Raw genomic sequence first — 21,011 nt, 5'->3', positions numbered from 1 at the left:
ATTGATTTCAACCACACTTTAAGTGGACAAAAGTGAAGCGTGGCAAAATCTTTAGACGAGTTCTCACTTGTGTTATGAACTGCACCTGGAACTGCTATATGATGTCTGATCTCTGTTTAGGTTGGCATGTCTTTGCTAACCTGGAATCTAAACATTGCCCCCATGAATTCAATGCATTGTACTGGAGTTAGTGTGGATTTGTTTTTGTTCACCATTGAGTACCAGAGGGCTGAAGGGAGCTAAAGTTTTTTAAATGGTGTAGGTGACTTGTTGAGAGGACTGATTAATATGGAAGTCAGATGAAGCCAAAGGGTGATTAAGGTATTTTTTGTGATACTCCCAGCACAATGTGAAAGTAGCTGTGAACTAGTCCATGGGATCCAAAGAGGGGATAACACAGGCTACGGTGACCATCCTGAATTTGAAACACTGAACAAAAGGACTGAGATGTTGAAGATCCAAGTGTGGTCTCCATGCCCCCTTCTTCTTTGGGATCAAGAAGTAGTGGGAGTAGAGCCCTTGTCCTCTGAATCCTTAAGGAACTTCCTCCACTATTCCCAGTGTTAAATTTCTTGTCTTAGAAGCGTCTTGTGAGAGAGATCTCTGAGGAGGGATGGGAAGGGTGGGGAGGAGATTGTAACAGCTTGAAACTGGATGGGATACACCTTGTTCACTATCTTGAGGACCGACTGGTTTGAAGTAATCCCAGACCAACCTTCTCTGAAATAAAACAGGTGGTTGCCAACATGAATAGAATGGAGTCGACACACAGGTGGTCCAGCTGGGCTCTTGACACTGCTTTCAGAGATGTTTTGTGACCAACCGTCCCTGTTGCAGGGTGCCAAAGAAGAGCTCAAGGAATGTCATTGGTGAACACATTGCCTCTTCCTTGATGGCTATGAAGTGCACTGTTGAGACTAGCATTACTGTTGTATTTATACAAGGATCACTGACAACATTGTTGTTTACCTCTGGGAGCTGGAACACATAAGCCCCAGTGACTGGAGGGTTGTCCTTTATATCTTTAAGAAAGTGCAATGCCCCATCAGTGTAACTGTTCAACAGTTAATTACCTGGGAAGGGTAGATCTTGTATGGTCACTTAGACTTCATGAGGGATACCAGGTGTCTATAGCCAGGATGACCTTCTCATTGACACAGCCACAGTTGTGGTTCTAGCTGCCATATCCGATGCATCAAGCACTGCTTAGAGCAATGTTCTAGCAGTGAGCTGTCCATCTGTCATGGTTGACCTTAACCTTCCTGGTATTCACGGGGAAGCTTGTATGTTAAGGTGGAGAGCCTGTCCTGTAACAGGGCATCATACTTAGAAAGAAGTGCTTGATAACTGGCAACTCCTAGCTGATGATTCACTGAGAAGTATATTTTTTTGCCTGAAAAGATCTAATTTCTTTGTCTCTTTCTGGGAATGGATTTGGACTGTTTAGATTTCTCATGAACAGCCTGGAAAATCACAGCACTGAGGGTGGGATTCTAAAAAGTATTTGTGCCCATTAGCTGGCACCTGGTATCTCCTGTTCGTGCACTTGGAAGTTGTGGGGGGAATGTATGCAGGAGTGTCCTAGATAAACTCTGTTAGTCCCAAAAGCCCTAAATTAATAGGTAAAGTCATTTTTCCTAAAGATGATGGGTGGAAAAGGGCTAATAGCTTATGTTGCTTTTCTTGGATTATCTCTAATAGGATATGTAATGTTTCTGCTAATCTCAACAGTTCCTGAAAAACTTTTAACCACTCTGAAGAGGATGTAGGAGGAGGGTTGGTTGTTTCATCAGCTGGTGAGGAGGACATAGCTAGAGGTTGTGAGCGGTCAGAGAAGAGACCATCTCCACTGAGATCTTGCTCTCCTTTCAACAACTGATGATGTTGGTACTGAGAGTGGGTACTAGGACTGGCTCAATCTGCTGTGCAGGCAAGGGTGGTCTTGGTCTGAGGACCACTGAGGAAGCTGGTTTCCTGACATAAGGGTTGATACTGCATGGAGACCAATAAAGCCAGTGTTGGTAGTAGTGTTGAGTGGGAGGAGGACACATGGGATGGGAGAGTACCAGCTTAGAAGTTCCTTTATCAATTCAGAATACTTGTGGGGGCCTCTCAGGGGGTTCCTTCCTCGACTGTATATCCGTGTTCCACTGGGTTATCTAAAGGAGGTATGGGTCACATTCAGATGAGGAAGGTCTACTGTATTCCTTAGAGGAACTCAACTTTTCAGCCTCTTTCATCCATGGAGCACACTGGCCTGATCTGTGGATGGTACTGAGAGATCACCAGAGGACCCTGTTTGGTTTATCACCTCTCTTGGCCTGTCCAATATCAGAGATTCTAAAATTGGTCCCACAGCTAACTCAGCCAGTTCTGAGAAATGCATCAATTTCAAAGAGGCCTATGTTGGTACCAATGCATTTGTCAATGTTGTAGAAGCTGCTGGCGCCACCTTTATGGTACTGATGTATGCATCACCAGTTTTCTTGGTGCTGCTGCCATTGGTATGGACCTATCCAGTGCCAGAGAGGTGTCTGCCGCCTGAGTGGTATCAGAAGCGACAAAGTGCTTACTGTGTGAAGTGACTGGCTTTGATATACTTGGGTGAGGGTCTGCCTGAAGGGAATAGAGTGGCAGAGCCTCAGATGAGGACTTGAGTCTTCTGACTGGGTAAGAAGATTTGTACGTTCCTTGGTGCAAGGAGCAGAGCTCCTTATGGTCACTCTCCTAGATCAATGCCAGAGGAATGGGTATCCTGAGTGTTCTGTGAGCTTTGGATGACATCATAACTTGCTGGAGTGTGTGTGACTGACTGGATGAAGTAGGTCTCTCAGGTCACTTGCCAGGATCTGAAGATGCATGCCTAGACGTCTCCAGGTGATGCAGCTTCAGGGTACTCAGAGATATTTGTGTACCAAGTATCACTCAGCTACGTCTCCTTCTCTTAAACCTAAAAGGCATCCTGAATGTCCATCAATGATGGACACTGCTGTCTCACAGGACGAGCAAATCTTGAATCCCGGAGACTTGTCTTCAGACATTGTGAGCCTGTGTATGTGGGGTGAGGGGAGAAGTGTCTAGCTCTTACACAGAGAGGCTGGGGAGGCTGGGGGTGTTTGCAAGAAATCTGATATTAAGTAAAAATGTTTTTTTCCCCAATAGCGTTAACTAAGCTTATGTAAGCTACCAACTAAATATCTAGACAACAATAGCTCCAAATACTCTCTGTAGATGAAGAGAAGTGGACACCATGTGGTTCAATTTTGTAGCCACAAGCAGTAAGAAGGAATTGAGAGATGGTTGAGGTTGCCCTGCCACTTTTATCCTCAGCTATGGTGGTTGCAAGGGCTCCCAGGCTGCAGGCATGGCCCCAATAGACACTACTATTGAAGAACAATCCAATCTTGCATGTATGGATTGCATGCACACTCAAAGTAGAATTTGCGTTTACCTTTTAATTATTATTTACTATTCATATTTCAGTGGAAGAGGAAATCAGGCAATAATACAGTACATATATCGTATCATTTATCTTGCCATATTATACTACTCTTCAGCCTGAGACAGCCCAAAGAGACTAAGATAAGGAGTTATTAAAAAGTAAATATTTACTGTGCATGGCATAAATTCCTGACCATGAGATGTATACTAAACACAGACAACCCCATTGTACAGCATTCTTTTTTAACGGGTCCCAATATTCATGTGCCAAGTCAGTTGCCAAAGAGTGGATCCCTATGAAGCATGTATATGGCATAAACATTAGGAAGGTAACAGAGGAAGGCAAAAATACCGTTAACTAATACTTGTTCTTCAAAATTTTTGTACATCTCTTTTTAATTAAAGCTAACAAGTTTGACAATATCATGAGCTTTTTATCTGCACCCTTTCATAATACAAATGATCTTTCTATGTAAATACATAATATGCACCCATGTTAGGAGTTTCCTGCAACCTAGGACAAATATTCTTAAGATTATTTTCTTCTTCTTGTTAGATGGTAATTGCCAGATATTCTGTCTTGTGTGCATGCTTATTTGCAAACAGGCTCATATGGCCCACCATATGCAAGTACTATAGTCTCTCTTTTCCCTCTAAAATTACATATTTATTTTCATGATTAATGATTGTGGTTTTTACACTATTAGATTACAAGCACTGGGGTATATATTTTGCATTTAAAATAAATGCTCATTAATAAAACTAAGCCAGATTATGGTTTTAACCTAAATTATATAAAAATAATTTAGAATGATATCTATAATTGCTCACCTTAGCCAGATAAGCTTCCACTCTGTTTTTTGAAGATAATGCATTTCCAGTTGAGTTTATGAAACTTCCTCCAAGACCAAGACTTCTATGTAGTGTTAAATTATTGCCAAGATTGCCAAGCTGAGTTGTATCCAGGACTGGACTTGCAGAAAGACTTCCATTTACAATGCTATTAGCAATTAAAGATTTGCTCCTGTGGCGCTCCTGAAGGAGTTTAGCATTGGCCTCTGCTATCTTTTCATTAGCTCTGTGAAAAATATAGATACATTTTTTTACTCGCAGTTTCACAACTAAACGTTATCATCCAAATTTCAAGCTATTTTTATTATTTCTATAACTGTAAATGATTAAGAATATTAGAAATGAAGAACTGTTCAATTCCCTCTATCAGAGGGGTAGCCATATTAGTCTGTATCCACAAAAACAAGGAGGAGTCCAGTGGCACCTTAAAGACTAATAGATTTATTTGGGAATAAGATTTAATGGGTAAAAAATCACTTCTTCAGATGCATGGAGTCCCATGAAAGTTTATGCCCAAACAAATCTGTTAGTCTTTAAGGTGGCACTGGACTCCTCGCTGTTTTTGTCAATTCCCTATGGAATTTTCTAAGAAACAAATCCTGAAAGATTCTGAATGCCTCTTGGGAATGAAGGGGAGTTAGAGATGCTCAGCACTTCTCAAAATATGACCTCAAAACAATTGATCTTAGATAGTTATAAGTCCCAATTACCATAATCTTTAATGTATTTATATTATCTCACAACACCCTGTGAGAAAGGAAAGTAATATTATCTCCATATTACATAAGGGGGAACTGAGGCCCAGAGAGAGTAAGCAACTTGCTCAAGATTACAGAGGAAATCTTTGGCAGAGCTGGGAACTGAACCCAGGTCTCCCAAAGCCTAGGCTAGTACCCTAATAATTGGACTGTCCTTCCTCTCAGTGTAGTTCCAATCCTGAGAAGTACTGTTATAATGGGAGCTGAACTGATCCTAAATGCACCACCAGATTAGGCCTTTTTTCTATGGATTGAGGCTGATATGGTAAGAAAAAAAGAGATTACTCATCCTGGGCAGTAACTGCAGTTCTTTGAGATGTGTTCTCCTGTGGGTGCTCCAGTTCAGATGTGCATGCACCCCACGCATCTTTAATCTGAGATTTTCATGAGCAGTGTGCATTTGGCCCATGCATTCGCTGCTGATATCTTCATGCCTTGCAGCGAGGCTATATTAGGCTGCATGGGCAAACTTCCCTCAGTTCCTTCTTCACTGCTCCATCTCAGAAGGAAACTCTGAAGCAAAGGGGAAGGAGGACAGGTGGTGGAGCACTCAAAGAGGGACACACCTGGAAGAACTACAGCTAATGCACAGGGTGAGTAACTTCTCTTTCTTCTTCAAGTAATGTCCCTGTGGGTGCTCCACTTCAGGTAACTCCCAAGCAGTATCCCCATAAGGAGAGGGAAGCTTCAGAATTGAGTCAAGCACAGAAGAAAGAACTGCACTGCCAACTGGACATCACCTCTAGAGGCACTGACTAAGGCATAGTGCCGGGAGAAGGTATGTACCAAAGACCATGTAGCAGCTCCGCAGATCTCAGATACTGGGAAATTTTTAGGTAAAGCTATAGATATAGATTGTGACTTTGTTGAGAACCTTTAGATCTGTCTACAAGCAAAATGTGCAATCTAAGAGATTTATAAAATGATTTAATCCTGTCTAGGTAGAAAGATAACACCCTCTTGACATCTTCAATATGGAAGGCAGTCTCTAGATTGGAATTATGTGCTTTGGGAAAGAACACTGGCAGGTAAATGACCTGCCTCACATGAAACTCAGAAGACAGTTTAGGAAGACACACCTGGTGTGTGGTCATAAGGTAACTTTGTCCTTGCAGAATACTGTGAAAGGAGGGTCTACCATAAAGGGCCCATCTCTCTGACTCCGTGGGCTGAGGTAAGAAGGCTGTTTTCGTGGACAAATTCAGTAAGAAGCATGTCACCCTCGGTTCAAAAGGAGATTTCATGAGACTTTTAAGAGACAAATTAAGGTCCCAAACTGGGGTGGGGATTTTCACTGATGGAAAGGGATTACCCAGACTTTTCATGAACTTTATGGCTGTAGGGTGAACAAACAGTGAGAACCCCCTAGTAATGGTATGGAAAGCTGTTAAGGCAGCCAATTGAACCTTGAGAGAACTAAGTGGTAGTCCCATTTGCTTTAGTTGTAGCAGGTATACCAGAACAAGAGGAAACAAGGCAGATTTGGGGACAGGATTCTGGAATTCACACCAGTGATTAAATCTTCTCCACTTTTTGAAGGTATTTCTGGTAGAATGTTTCCTATTTTATCTATCGTACTTTGCAACGCAGACCAACTCTAACCCCACAAACCATCAAGAAGCCATACCTTCAGGTGGAGAATGCTCAGATTACAATGCAGCAGTTGACTGGCACCCTGGGAGAGGAGTGATTAGAAGATTTATCACTGAACAAAAGGCTTGGCGAAACAGGTTGGAAATCAGGCCTGCCTTGATCATGTTGGGGCTATTAGGATAACTCTGCTCTTGTCCTGTCTGATTTTGTTCACCATTTTGAGAATGAGGCGCATTGGGGAAACACATAAAACAGTTTCTTTGTCCAAGTGAGAAGAAAAGTGTCCCCCAATGAACTGTGAACTAAGCCCTTCCTTGAATAGAATAGATAGCATTTTTTGTTCATAGCTGTGGCAAAGAGGTCCACTTCTGGAAATCCTGGAGTCTGAAATATGCTAACAAAAACCTGGGAATCCAACCCCCATTTGTAGTCTTGGGCAAAACACTTGCTAAGAGTGTCAGTTGTGACATTCATTACTGAAATTCTACGCAGTGTTTTATACAGCAGTTCCATAACCTTATTGCTTCAGCGCAGAGGGAAGGGGATCTCGCTCCTTCTTGATGATTGATATATAACATACAGGCCACATTGCCTATCATAACTTTGACAGACCTGTGTCTGATGAGAGGCAGAAAATGAAGGGAGGCATTTCTGACCACTCTGAGCTTCAACAGGTTGATGGGGGGTAGATTCTTAGGGTGACCATCTGCACTGTAACATTAGTGCACTGAGGTGTGCCCTTCTCCATCCTAACAGAGATGCATCTGGGGTTATGGTTACCACTGGTGTCAGTTGGAAGAAGGGGATCTGTACCCCTACATTGTGATGAACATTCCACCAGTCTAGGGAGCATCTGACTTGTTGAGGAACTGACACCTGTTTGTCTAGGCTGTGTCTGTTTTGTAAGTAAACTAGTGTGAGCCACCACTGGAAACAGCAAAGGCACAGTCTTGCATGTTCTGTCACAAAAGTGCATGTGACCCAGAAGTTGAAGACGGTTTCTGACAGAAGTCTAGGGTTTCCTTTGAATATTTCTGACAAGGTTTGATAGTGTTGTGGATCTCTCCAATTGAAGGATGGCTCTGGATGCCAAGGAATATAGGGATACACCTATAAATTGTATGTTCTGAACAGGAGTTAGTGTGGATTGTCCCACTTTCAATTGAAGACCCAAGTCCAAGAACAAAAAGTGTTCTGTTTGGCAGACAACATTTCTTGGTATGACCAAACCTTGAGAAACCAATCGTCAAGGCATGGGAATACTGTGATCGCCTGACGACACAGGTAGTTTCCCACCACTGATAGAACCTTTGACAACACTCTTGGAATCGATCAGTGCTCTTGAGAACTGCTGCCAATAAGCTGCCCAGGATTCCCAATATAGTCATTGAGGACCATAAGGGGGAGGTGAGTGGTATCCAGGGTTGCTCCCATCAGGAGTTATGAGGTCCCAGGACATCTTGTCTCTTTGAGAAAGGGGTGTTTATATATGGGTAAGCAGGAGAACCCTAAACAGAGATTGAGGATACTGAAGAGAAGTCTCCATCATCATTCTCTTCCTCCTCTAATGGGGGAGCTCAGACCAAAAAGGGAAGTGACTGTACTGGGAATATATAAAGGTCCAGAGATTGGGATGTTCTTGGTACCTAAAGATGCTCAGTACTTGCCAGCAATAGGGACTCTGGTTCAGCAGTCACTGATAAGTCCTTCGGATACCTAATGTCTTGCAGCACTGAGCGGAGCTGCGTCACTGAATGTTGTTGCAGCGCCAGCCAACTGGAAAGCTTGTCCCTGCAGAATGGTGATGATGGTTTTGAGTGATTCACAGGCAGTGCTGATGCAGGTGGAGGCTTAGTCTTACATGATACTGAAAACCTTGACATAGGTACCAGGAGAGGGATTAAGTCTGATGGTACCTATATTCTTCTGTGTTTTCTCTGATCATCTCCACTAGATGGTACTGGAGCCTTCTCAGAGCCAGGTCTACTCTTCAAGCTCCTGGATTTTCCTGACTCGTACTGGAGGAGCCCTTAACCTTTATGGTATCAAACCTTGAGGATGAAGTCTCTGAGGCTGCTGACTTGGTTGAAGAGCAAGGGTTTTTGCGATGGATCTCTTCAGAGGGAAATTAGAGCTTCTCTTTTTAGGATCTTTAGAGGAGGTCTCTGAGGCTTTCCCCTTTTCAGCAGAGTGTTGCACCAAAGTCAAAGGGGCACTAGAGGGACTGATGGATGGGGTGTGGGGGTTCTCCTGACTTGGCTCTGAAGTGGGGAGAAGAGAGCACTCCTTCATTAACAGTCACGGTTCTTCTGTGCACTGGATTTGAGGGCTAACTGCAAATTACACTTCTGTGGACCATGCAACTCTCCTAGGCAGCGAACCTACTTAGAGTGTCCATCACTGATCAGGATAGCTTCTGTCCACGTGAGGCAACATTTAAACCTCGGAGAACCAAGGCAGGCCCCTCACAGACAGGATTTTCCCAAAGGAAATAAAACAATCTTTCAATAACCAGTAACCAGCTACTGTAGTACTACTAACAAATAAACTCAACTAAATAAACTCAGTAGAATGAACTTAGCAAGAACCCAAGGCAGGCACAACGTAGACATGCTAAGCTTCATCTCAGGCTGAGGCAGCTGAGAAAGAACTAGGGCAGTTTGCCTGCACAGCCTCATATAGCCTCAGTGTGGAGCGTGAGGATAGCAACAGCGCATGTGCTGGCTAAATGGACACTGCTGATGAAAATCTTTGATCAAAGACATGTGAGATGCAAACGCACCTGAAATGAAGCACCCATAGGAACACTACTCAAAGAACTGCAATTTCTCTTGCTTACTGTAAGTACAAGAGATTATTACAGACCAGCCAGAAGATAAGCCTATTAAAAATCAAAAGAATTTTATAATATACTCTATAAAAATGAATGATATTCTGCTACTTATAAAATATCGAAAATAATACGTTACTCAGTCTTCCAGTTAGTTGTGAAAAAGTCTACTGCATCTACAGATGCCTGCTCTTGGATTGATGCACATTATGATGAGCAGGTCCTGGAGTGAGGCATTTTAGGAGGAAAGTTGATGAGGGGAAAAATAATATTTTACCATTTGTTTTAAAATAAAGATTTTGACTTACCTATCTAGTTTACTTGCTAGTGATTTTCTAATTTTTAATTCTTCCAAATAAAGATCCTTGTATCTTTCCAGTTCTGTCTGTGTAGACTGTTTTTGAAAGACACTGTCTTCTTGTGTGTTTTTTATTCTAGCCAGTTCAGATTCTAGATCTCTAATTCTGTGCTCCAGTTGGTTTCTCAGTGAAGCATTATTAGTAATTCTTATTTGTTCTAATGTCTCTTGGGAGGCTGCCTGCGTCTAAGGTAAATAATACAACTTTAATAAATTGGAAGAAAGAAGAATTTTTTTCCAACAGTTAATCATATTCAATAAAAATACACTCTCTTATTCAGATAGGGAACTACTCTTCCTTAGTGCCATCAACCATACAGGGAGACATTTGTAGTCACTATGCAATAGAAAGATTTCGGGCTTAGAAAGAAACTGTCCCTTATTAAGGACCTATTACATTAAAGTTAACACTACACAACTTTCAGTCTTATAGGTCAATAGTCTAATTGAAACTGATCCATCTGCTGGAGCCAGAATGCCATGTGATCTATACACAGGTAGATAATACTTCCAGCATTGAAATAATAAATGTGGAGTCAAAAAGAGGAGGTTACTTTGTAACTTTTGTTCTCTCAACATACTGTGTTCAGAACCACACTGTAGCGGTTAACATGCCTGGTCATTGACTATGGAACCATCAGTAATAATAGCCTGGAGGGGTGGAGGGAAGGGAAAGGGTGGCACAGGTGAAGTGGTAGACATGTATCTTTTGAGCCCAACAATCTACAGGCTGAGGATATAAATAATCCATTCCTTCGTCTTCCCTCAGTTCTTCTCTATCTACAAACTGAACTCCAAAGAAGAGGGGACGAGGGAAAATCAGTGTAGCTCTGCAAAATAAATACAAAGAACAAAAGCTACCTTGGGTCAGTGTGATAGGATACTATCCCTCTAAGAATCAGGCAAGCTTAGCATCCCCTCCAGGGTAAAAAATGAGTCATGAGGGAAAATAAGTCTAGGGTAGGCTTTGGGATAAAATGACCCACAGGTGCTTCTGTAAGGGATTGTACTCAATTTTACTTTTCTTTGTATTTTTTTCTTCCTTCTATTGTATCTCTAGTTCCCTAACTACCAAACTGGAAACATAAGGAAATACTATATATTTAGCTTTTATGATGAAAACAAAGCACCTAAAATATAAAGTTCAACTTGGAAATGAATATGGAATATAAAGTTTAAAGTACCAATACACAGCATATAGTAAGCAGCAAATAAATTAACCTGCAAAAATAGATTGACTTCTTCTAGTTTTTGTCTTATTTCTTGTCTAGCTCGTTCTTCAATCTCTCTTTTATACTGTTCTATTTGACTGTGGTCCATCATATTAGTCTCTACTTGATGTTTGAGATGAGCTACTTCTCCTTCCAGCTGCCATTTGCTCTTCTCCAGCTTTTCATGATTCTTATGCAGTATCTTCATAGAAGACAACTGTTCTCGCAGATCACGATTTGTAGACTCTAACTGCATAGATTTTTTTGACTCTATATCCAGCTTTTTGGAAAGGTCATCTATCTGTACACATTGAAAAAGTTTAAACTCAGTTATCAAACAGGGAGTTCAAAATTTCTCTAAATTCAATGGAAGTCAATGAAAAAAAATCAAGATAATTTTAAAAGTTTGTAATTTTGCATTTAAAATGAATATAAATCATTCTAAACTTAGTAAAAGCAGATCTTTTAAATTATTTTTCATAGAACAGCTTAAGTCAACCTATATAGAGTAGTTCGCAGAAATACTTTAAAAAATAAAATCATTTAGGCCCCAAACCTACAAGCATTTTACCCATGTATGGGACTATTGAAATGCTCTAAAGTAAACAGGAGCATAAGAGATAGGGCCTTATTATGTATCAAAAATGCTATGCAACCATTTAAAACTTGTAAAATTGGATTGTAGGAAGCTTTTTATGCTAGCAGAGAAATAATATACTTATGATAAATCAAAAGGTAGTTTGAGTATAAGAATTTAAAAGACAATGTGAGCTCTTTCAGTAGGATCTGAAACCTGAATAAAACTCCTTGGAAAAAAACTTAATCTTTTCTGTCATTACTGCATATATTATAGTTTCCTTGTCTTTTTTAATATAAAAAAGGAAAATAGGAAAATCAATACTGTGTAAAAATATGCAGACAGTATCAAACAGACCTTCTTATAACCACTGTACTGATATGTATAAACATAACCGCATGGAAGGGAATATATAAAAATACCCTTCCTTGATGTCCAAATATAATTTTTACATTTTAACTGCAACAAAGTCATACAAATATTACTAATTTTATTTATAAAAATGCCCTGATGTGAAGGCACTCAAAGCACTAAATACATAATTAAAAAAGTTACTTAATTTCTAAAATATAGTGCACTAGCAACAAAGCTACACTCATAAAATAAGGGGAACAGACTGTAATAAGTTTGGCCCTAGGTAGGAAGAGTGGAAATGTTTCTAAATATAAGCCGGATAGGGATAATAAAAGCTACTCCTAGCACACACTTTCAGACGTTTAACAATAGGGCAGGATGGGCTGAGACAGCTGTTAAGGGGAAATAAGTTCCACTCCTTACAGGCCTACCTCATTGCCTGCTGACCTAAAATATGATGGTGGAATCCCTAAAAGGCAGATGACATCAGAGCCTTAACATGTGATAAGATTCAAGAAGATGGTCTGGAACAAAGCCAAGAATATTCAATGGCAAAAAACTACATTAATGAAGGTTGCTTGGGGAATGTCATCCCCATGCAGAATACTGAGTTGAGCAAAACTCAAAATTCTGAAAAACAGGAAAAGCAGTTAAGGTTGTCCATGCAACCTTAACTCTGCTCTCTTTCAGAAATGCCCCAGTATGCCCTGTTAACACACATACCTTTACTCTGCCACTCTCCAGCTGCTGAAATGTACAAGCTCTTCACCGCCTTTTACAACTCATTCACTCTCACCCACAGAATTCCATGCAACACTATAGGTGGGGGGGGGGAGGGGGAAGGTTGCCTACATCACCTTTGCTCTGTCCCCCTGGAGATGGCAGCAACCTATGGGAACTATTTGCATGCAGACAGTGTTAGGCATACCTACACTAAATGGTGGAAGGCACAGGGCATTTATTACAAAGGATATTGTCAGCAGTGAGGGGCAATATGAGAGGATTCTAATGCTTTCATTATGTTTAAGTGAAAGTGATGGTTGAGATGATATTGTGTGAGTAAGCACAAGGGAGTTGTAAAAGGCTGTAAAATAGGCTATGTCTACACTATGGACCTTACAGCTGTAGTGGTGTGTTTATGGGACATATTGGGCATTGCTGAATGAAGTCAGAGAAATGTTGCATGGGCTTAACTGTGCATTTCCTGGTTTTCAGAAGTTTTGAGTTTTGCTAAACTCAACATTCTGAAAGGGGACAACATACAACCAGGAAAAGATACACTGTTGATAGGAGTTAGTAGTCATGTAAACAGTTGTTCATATCCCTTCCTGCTGTTTGCATACTGAGTTAAATCAGAATGTGTCAGGAATCCCTATACTGTAGTGTACTCTATACTTTGCCACATCCTTGTGGATGAGGAATCACCCAGAATCCACATGTTGGCACCCTGGCAGAACACATATTTCTCTTCCCTTAGAGGTCAAGTCACCTGCGCAGTCAGTTCTGTACTTCTGCACTATGTGTTTTAGGAAACACCACATTAATCTACTCGAAGATCTGGAAGTAGTCCTTTGCCCTCACCTCCCCAGAGGCTAGTAAAATGAAAAATCTGTAAACAACGAATGCAAGTCTTGCCTATCATCCATCCTCACTGCCCACCCCTCTGTACCTGCAACCCCTCCTCTTGTCCCTGTCCTTCTTGCCAATCCACAAGTCCTCTGTTGTCAACTCCTCCCCATGCAAAATAACAAAATTTTGCTTAAATCAGCTACTGACTATTCAGCTGTATTCACAGTAAACCTCCCCATAAAATACAAACACATGATATTATAACAGACAACTTGCAGCAAGCAGCGTGAGTTATTAGATCTTTATTGCACTGGTGTACAAAGATTAGGACTAGAGGGCTGTTCGCTGGTGCAGTGGCATCGGAACATTTCCTCAAACTACCCAGACAAGCATAAAATGGTTGCATAGAAACCCTCGCACGGTTTCTTCTTTACTGGGACATGTACATTGTAATCCTTCCAGACTGCACAAATATGCAATTGAAGAAATGAACACTTTCTTAAATTCCCTAAAGATCTAGTGAATGCTGTCCACTATCGTAGATAATAACTAATCAGTTGAGAACATTTTGAGCTGCATCACAGCAGTAGTTTTATCTCTGGCTCTGTGCAAAAAATCCTACCTAGTAACTTTCTGAAAAACTGCTACCTTTTTCAGAACTTATATCTCTGGAACTACTGTCTCAGCTGATCCCAAATGTGGTCCGTAACCCTACAATGTATTCCCACAAAGCAATGCAAATTTCAAGAAAATCTGTGCAAACATGCAGATTTTAGAGCACTGTGAAACATAATCCTTTAAGCAGAAAGGATAGAGGGATGATGGAGGGAAAGGGCTTCTCTACACATCCTCCTTCAGCACGGGAGTCTTTAAAATGTCTGAGGCATGCCATTCATCTCAATGTGTTCTTATGAGCAGAATAAGAACATCCTATTGAGATGAATATAACCTGAAACAATAACTCAGAGATGTGTAAACTAGTCCATTTATCTCAGTGGGTGTTCGCATCCCCCTCTTGAGTGCTTTTTAGAGCCCGTGAGATGCATGAGGATCTCATGAGGCTCTTCGGGTGAGGAGCGGAGAACGGTTATTTCTTTACAAACTTTAATGAGAATAAAAACAACAAAAATCCCACTCAAAATGTAGCCACCACATTTATAGCAATTCTGAGAGGAATATATGAAGAATGAATGATGTGAGTTTCAAATATTAGAACCTACCATTGTCCTTAATCTACTAACTTCATTGTCCATTTCAGAATATCTGTTCTTCAGTTCTCCCTGGAAACTGAACTGGGACACACCCTCTCCATTCTCATATTCCTTTAGTTTCTTCTTAGCTGTTTTTAGAAGTTTCTTCATTCTGCATAGTAATTACAGTAGAAAGACAAACAGACTTGTTTATGTATTTTTAGAAACCATAGCCAAGATCCTCAAACCCATTTTTAATATATTTGATAGACAAATCTGAGGAATCATCCTCTCAGTCTCAGAAATCATTTTTAGGGCAAACTTCTGGCTGCCCCTATCAGGATGTCTGTAGGTGTAAGTCCTTTTCTCTCCTTCCCTGCCTGAACAAGGACCCTTTTTCTCCTTCCCTGCCTGAAGAATTGCAGGGAAGCCTGGCTTACCATACCTGCTCACTGCACTTTGCAACAGGTGCTCAATTAAAAAGCGAACAACATTAAAAGTTTGGCATTATACAAGCAATTTGTGAGGTCAGTTGTGCAATCATTTTTCAGTTAAAGTTTAATTTTGTAAACTGAACAAAGTCATGTTTTAGTTTACTTGATATTTTCTTGGAAGTGCTGAAAAAACTGTACCCATTACATTCTTTTTGCAATTCACTGTTTCTCTTCATTTCTTGATCCAGTCGGATGTCCACTGATCGTTTTAACTCTACTAGCTTCTTCACTTTTTTCCTTTCAGTCTCGAACTTTCAAAATGAAAAAAAAATACATATACACATTACTACATATAGTATTAATGGAAGTTTTAATTTGCTATATATGATACATACCAGAAGCAGACCTTCACATTCCTTACAGAGAAGCTGGAATACATCTTTGTTTTAAAATTTTGATGTTTTAATAAAAAATTCTATTAAACATATATTCATGGCCAATTAGGAAGCAGATACAACTGATGTTAAGTCTTGTTAACCTTATTAATTCACTGTTCATTATTATTAAATATTATTTATTTCAGTGTTGCTCACATCGTGATAGGTGCTGTCCATGTAAATGTAAAGACACTCTTCGCATCACCAATTATCTCATATTGAAACTCTATGGTTTTCATTAGCTGCTGTTCTTCCAGATGTAGAACTATATTTCATCTCCTTATCTAAAAATTAGATTTTGTCTTGCATCCCCCCAGTATGGACTGAAATGAATAGGATACTTTCTTCTCTGTTCTCACTCAGGAAATGGGATCAAATTGCCACAATGGAATTCTGGCACCTCCTGCAGTAGCAAGAGATAAAGACTATCAGCCCCAAAACTTGAATAAAGACTGGGCTTTCCAGAGTAGGGAAGATCTTCACAGACATCTTGATTTCAAGAAATACATGGGGAAAAGTTGCCATTTTATGTTTAACTTTGCCATGTCAGAGACTAATAGGTTTCATCTAATAGTAACTCAGTAGACTCAGAGAAGGCACTATCATGTGACAGAAACACGTGTTTTTTGGGATTACCACACTAAAATCTTCAAAATGTAGCAAAAGGAGTCCTTTCCATCAAAATGGTGATGCCTAGTGGGCAAGTGTGGGCTGAGCACTATGTTGCTTTCTGGAAGATCTCTAGCACCACGGCAGACTCCTGTTTGGATCAAGAAGCTACTATGACTCTCACTAAACATCCTTTGAACCTGCAAAAGATTTAAGCAATATAAGTTCATAGTCACTTAGCTGGAATGGAACAAGAAATTGGCTGCCTTCTCCAGAAATTTACCCATACTTGTAGGCTCAGTTTAGCATTTGTTACATTAATTTCACTCATGGTTGACATTTTCAGGGTCCTGGTAGGAGACATCTATTGGAGGAGGTCATGATCATGTAGATGGTGCTTAGGTAACATGGGTCAATCCCATGGAGGCTTTTGAAGAAGAGGGCTGAAATTTTAAATTTGTCCCCAGTATTTAACAATGAGTTAGTGAGAGGGGAGCACTATGGTGATGTACTCTTGGAGGCCTGTGGCTCTGTAAGCAGGCTGCTATGTTCTGAACTAATCAATTTTTTTTTTTAAATAATTTCATTCCTAGTTAAGTATATTCCAGTAATCAAGCCTCGAGAGCATAAATGCTTAGTCTGAATGTAATGGGTTTTGGCCAGCAGTAGGTGGGAAAAGGATTTTTCTTTGTAAAAAAAATAAAATAAAATAAAAATTGTTGTGGCTAATGAGGTACCCAGTGCAATGAGGAGACCAGGTGAATATGTACACCATTTCCATGATCTGAGGGGAGACACCCTCAAAGAAGCATGATGTTATGGAGATGGCAAATTCTTGAAAGTTTCTCTCCCTCTCTGATATCAGCTCCATCTCTGTCCTTCTGGATTCAGTTTCAGTCAGCTGCTACTCTTCATCCATCCATCCCAGTGCTGGAAAACTACTGCTTGAATCTGATGTGGTACTTGTGACTTTCCTGATGGATGGAGGAAGGGAAAGCTTGACCTGAGGGAACTATAGATCACTTTTGTTTTCTTGGCATTAGTGTGATTAGCCTTAATTGTCTCCCTAATATGGTTTCCATCATGAGGCAACAGGCCCTTAAGCTTCTGTTGTACCTATTTCCGAAGGCCAAACACTTGCCACAGCAATCCATGACTATAGGCATCTGGTTCCAGAGGCAGTTGCTCTTACTGTGGTATCTGCAATATCAAGCAACTTTCCAACTACCTTGATAACATTTCTGAATTCTTTCTGGTCTTTTTCAAGAAAAGAATATATGATGTGGCAAGACTTGCTCTACATTTTGTACTCATAGTAGCTCATATGAGACTGGTAGTTTCCTATGCAAGTAGCAAACTATGTTTCTGAAGGAAGCCAGCATCTGGAATTATGGCAAGGCAACAGAAAGAATGCTTACCTGTGTTGTAACTGTTGTTCTTCCAGATGTGGTTGCACATATGTATTCCACTGACATATGCGCTTGCCCAACAAGCTGGAACCAGTGTTTTCTGAAGCAGTACCCATCAGGACAGTGCATGTGCCCTGAACCTCTCCATAACCCTTCCTGAAGCTACTTAAGTGCAGTGCCACCTCAATACCCCCTCAGTTCCTTTACAATGGAATATGGTGGCTCAGGACTCCAATGCAGATGGGACAGAAGGCAGGCACTGGCATACATGTGTGCAACTGTATCTCTAAAGGACGACAGTTACAATACAAATATGTAACTGTTTTTTCTTTTTTGAGTGGTTGCGCATATATATTTCACTCAGATGACTCACAAGCAGTTCTGTTAGGAGGTGGAGTCTACTTAAATAATGATTGCAATATTGCTTTCCTAAAGTTGCAGCAGATCTTGAAGCAGTTGTGATAGTATAATTATGAGTGAAGGTACGCTTCCACAGAGGACTAAGTAGCAGCCCTATAGATATCCAGTATAGAAGTGTTTCTCAGAAAAGCTACCGAGGAAGCTTGAGCTCTTGCTGAATGGGCCAATAGTCTCTGTGGAGGAGGTGTATTTGCTATCCTGTACGTCATTATGATACACGAATTAACCCATCTAAATGCCTCTTACTGTCAGAATACAAAACAGAGCCAAGCCAAGGGGACAACCTGACACATCAGAGCCATTAAACATAAAATCATAGAACTGGAAGGGACCTCAAGAGATCGTCTAGTCCAGTCCCCTGCACTCGTGGCAGGACTAATTATCTAGACTACTCCTGACAGGTCTTTATCTAGCCTACTCTTAAAAATCTCTAATGATGGAGATTCCACAACCTCCCTAAGCAATTTATTCCAGTGCTTAACCACCATGACAGTTAGGAAGTTTTTCCTAATGTCCAACCTAAACCTCCCTTGCTGCAATTTAAGGCCATTTCTTCTTGTCCTGTCCTCAGAGGTTAAGAAAAACAATTTTTCTTCCTCCTCCTTATAACAACCTTTTACATACTTGAAAACTTATCATGTCCCCTCAGTCTTCTCTTTTCCAAATTAAACAAACCAATTTTTTTCAATCTTCCCTCACAGGTCATGTTTTCTAGACCTTTAATCATTTTTGTTGCTCTTCTCTGGACTCTCTCCAATTTGTCCACATCCTTCCTGAAATATGGCACCTAGAAGTGGATACAATACTCCAGCTGAGGTCTAATCAGAGTGGAGTACAGCAGAAGAATTACTTCTTGTGTCTTGCTTAAAACACTCCTGCTAATATATCCCAAAAGGATGTTTGCTTTTTTTGCAACATCATTACACCGTTAACTCATATTTTGCTTGTGGTCAACTATGACTACCAGATCCCTTTCCGCAGTACTCCTTCCTAGACAGTCATTTCCCTTTTTGTATGTGTGCAACTGATTGTTCCTTCCAAAATGGAGTACTCTGCATTTGTCCTGATTGAATTTCATCCAATTTACTTCAGACCATTTCTCCAGTTTGTCCAGATCATTTTGAATTTTAATCCTATCCTGCAAAGCACTTGCAGCCCCTCCCAGCTTGTTATTGTCCGCAAACTTTCTAAGTGTACTCTGTATGCCATTATCTAAATCATTGATGATGATATTGAACAGAACTGGACCCAAAACTGATCCCTCGTTATGCACTTCCAGCCTGACTGTGAACCACTGATAACTACTTTTGGGGAATGGTTTTCCAACCAGTTTTGCTCCCATCTTATAGTAGCTCCACCTAGGTTGCATTTCCCTAGTTTATGAGAAGGTCATGTGAGACAGTATTAAAAGCTTTACTAAAGTCAAGCTATACCATGTCTACTGCTTTCCCCCATCTATAAGGGTTGTTACTGTGTCAAAGAAAGGTATCAGGTTGGTTTGACATAATTTGTTTTTGACAAATCCATGTTGACTGTTACTTATCTCCTTATCTTCTAGATGTTTGCAAATTGATTGCTTAATTATTTGCTTTCTGGGTACAGAAGTTAAGATGATTCGTCTGTAATTTCCTGGATTGTCCTCATTTCCCTTTTTATAAATGAGCGCTATATTTGTCCTTTTCCAGTCTCCCATCTTCCATGACTTTTCAAAGATAATCACTAATGGCTCAGATATCTTCTCAGTCAGCTCCTTGAGTATTCTAGGATGCATTTAATCAGGCCCTGTGACTTGAAGACATCTATTTGTCCAAGTAATTTTTAACTTGTTCTTTCTCTATTTTAGCCTCTTCTGATCCTACCTCATTTTCACTGGCATTCACAAAGTGGTATGTTTTCTTTACTAGGATGAAAAAAACTAAACTATCCCTTTTAAAAATCTAGCAATCTTTACATCCTTCCCACACCAATGTTAGCACATAGGGTGGAAACAAGTCTTTTCCATTCCTCTCTGTCATTTGCTGCTGGTTCCATTTGCTCTGTGAATAGAGATCAACTATTCTACCCTCTCTGCAAAGAGCTCTTCTTAAGGTTTCTCTTGGATGCCTTTGTTTCCTCACACCAGATGATTTTTATTTGACAGCTTCATGTGGATGTCTGTGTTGGCATCTGGAGTACAAGCCCCAAATCTGTCCAGCACTTCCTTCTGATATTGATGGAAACAAGTTGCTTGTTGGTGATTTCTCAGATCTCTGCTGCTGATGAAATCTTTCCAACTAATGTCCAGAATCTTTCTCAGGTAGAGGAGGTACAGCTGGCTCCCAGGCTGGCTGACTCTCAGTCTGGCCCAGTGAGCCCCCTCAAAACGGTTGCACTTACTGGAGCCACTGGTCTGCCACTTGAGCCTTGTGGCAGCTGCAGCACAGCAGTTACTCAATGCATACTATGTTCACAGTTGCACTGCCCTACTATGACTTTCACTTTCTGCTCCAAGCCCTGCTCCCTCTCTAGCCTCAGTTTCCCAGTCCATTCTGGTTTCTGACTCCTTGCTCCGACTCCTGGTTATGTTCCTGACTACGACTCTGGCTTACCCTTCAGCTTAGGCTTTGACTTCTGACACCGGTTCTAACCTTTGGTGTGTCCCCTTGACCCTGATGCCAGCTTCACCTTTGGACTAGTGACTGATCCCTGGATCTTCACTTGCCATTACCCAAACTGTCACCACAACCACCAGGCAAAGTCCTGTTCCACTCACTAGGTTGGCTGCACACGCCCTGAAAGCTTACAGTTTGAGCAGCCTACAAAAGACCAGAGGTAGGGAGGGCCTGGGCTTAATGACACAGAGGTCGCTTCTGAAACAATCACAGTGGGAGCCCCACTCAACCTCATGGACATAGTATGGGCCTTAAAGGAAAAACAAGCCCAGTTTGCTGCACTTCGAGAACAGAATGCAGTCCTGTAGGCCCAGGTGC

The 21,011-nt window shown here is 40.8% G+C and overlaps 1 protein-coding gene across 5 annotated transcripts in view; it reads right to left on the bottom strand.

Moving 5' to 3' along the window:
* ANKRD26 (ankyrin repeat domain containing 26) overlaps window positions 1-21,011 on the bottom strand; it is a 190,418-nt gene that overhangs the window by 32,673 nt on the left and 136,734 nt on the right. For all 5 annotated transcript variants that reach the window (XM_032786496.2, XM_075065465.1, XM_032786497.2 and 2 more), the window contains 5 exons: window positions 15,366-15,478; window positions 14,764-14,905; window positions 11,054-11,344; window positions 9,783-10,018; window positions 4,273-4,519 (listed from right to left, as the gene is read on the bottom strand). In XM_032786496.2, the coding sequence (XP_032642387.1) occupies window positions 4,273-4,519; window positions 9,783-10,018; window positions 11,054-11,344; window positions 14,764-14,905; window positions 15,366-15,478 (1,029 nt within the window). The remainder of the gene's footprint in view (window positions 1-4,272; window positions 4,520-9,782; window positions 10,019-11,053; window positions 11,345-14,763; window positions 14,906-15,365; window positions 15,479-21,011) is intronic.

Source organism: Chelonoidis abingdonii, chromosome 1, assembly GCF_003597395.2.
Source record: "Chelonoidis abingdonii isolate Lonesome George chromosome 1, CheloAbing_2.0, whole genome shotgun sequence".
In the NCBI taxonomy this organism is placed as follows: Eukaryota; Metazoa; Chordata; order Testudines; family Testudinidae; genus Chelonoidis; species Chelonoidis abingdonii.
Note: the sequence above shows the minus strand (reverse complement) of the source record. Positions and strands in the feature narration are given on the sequence as shown.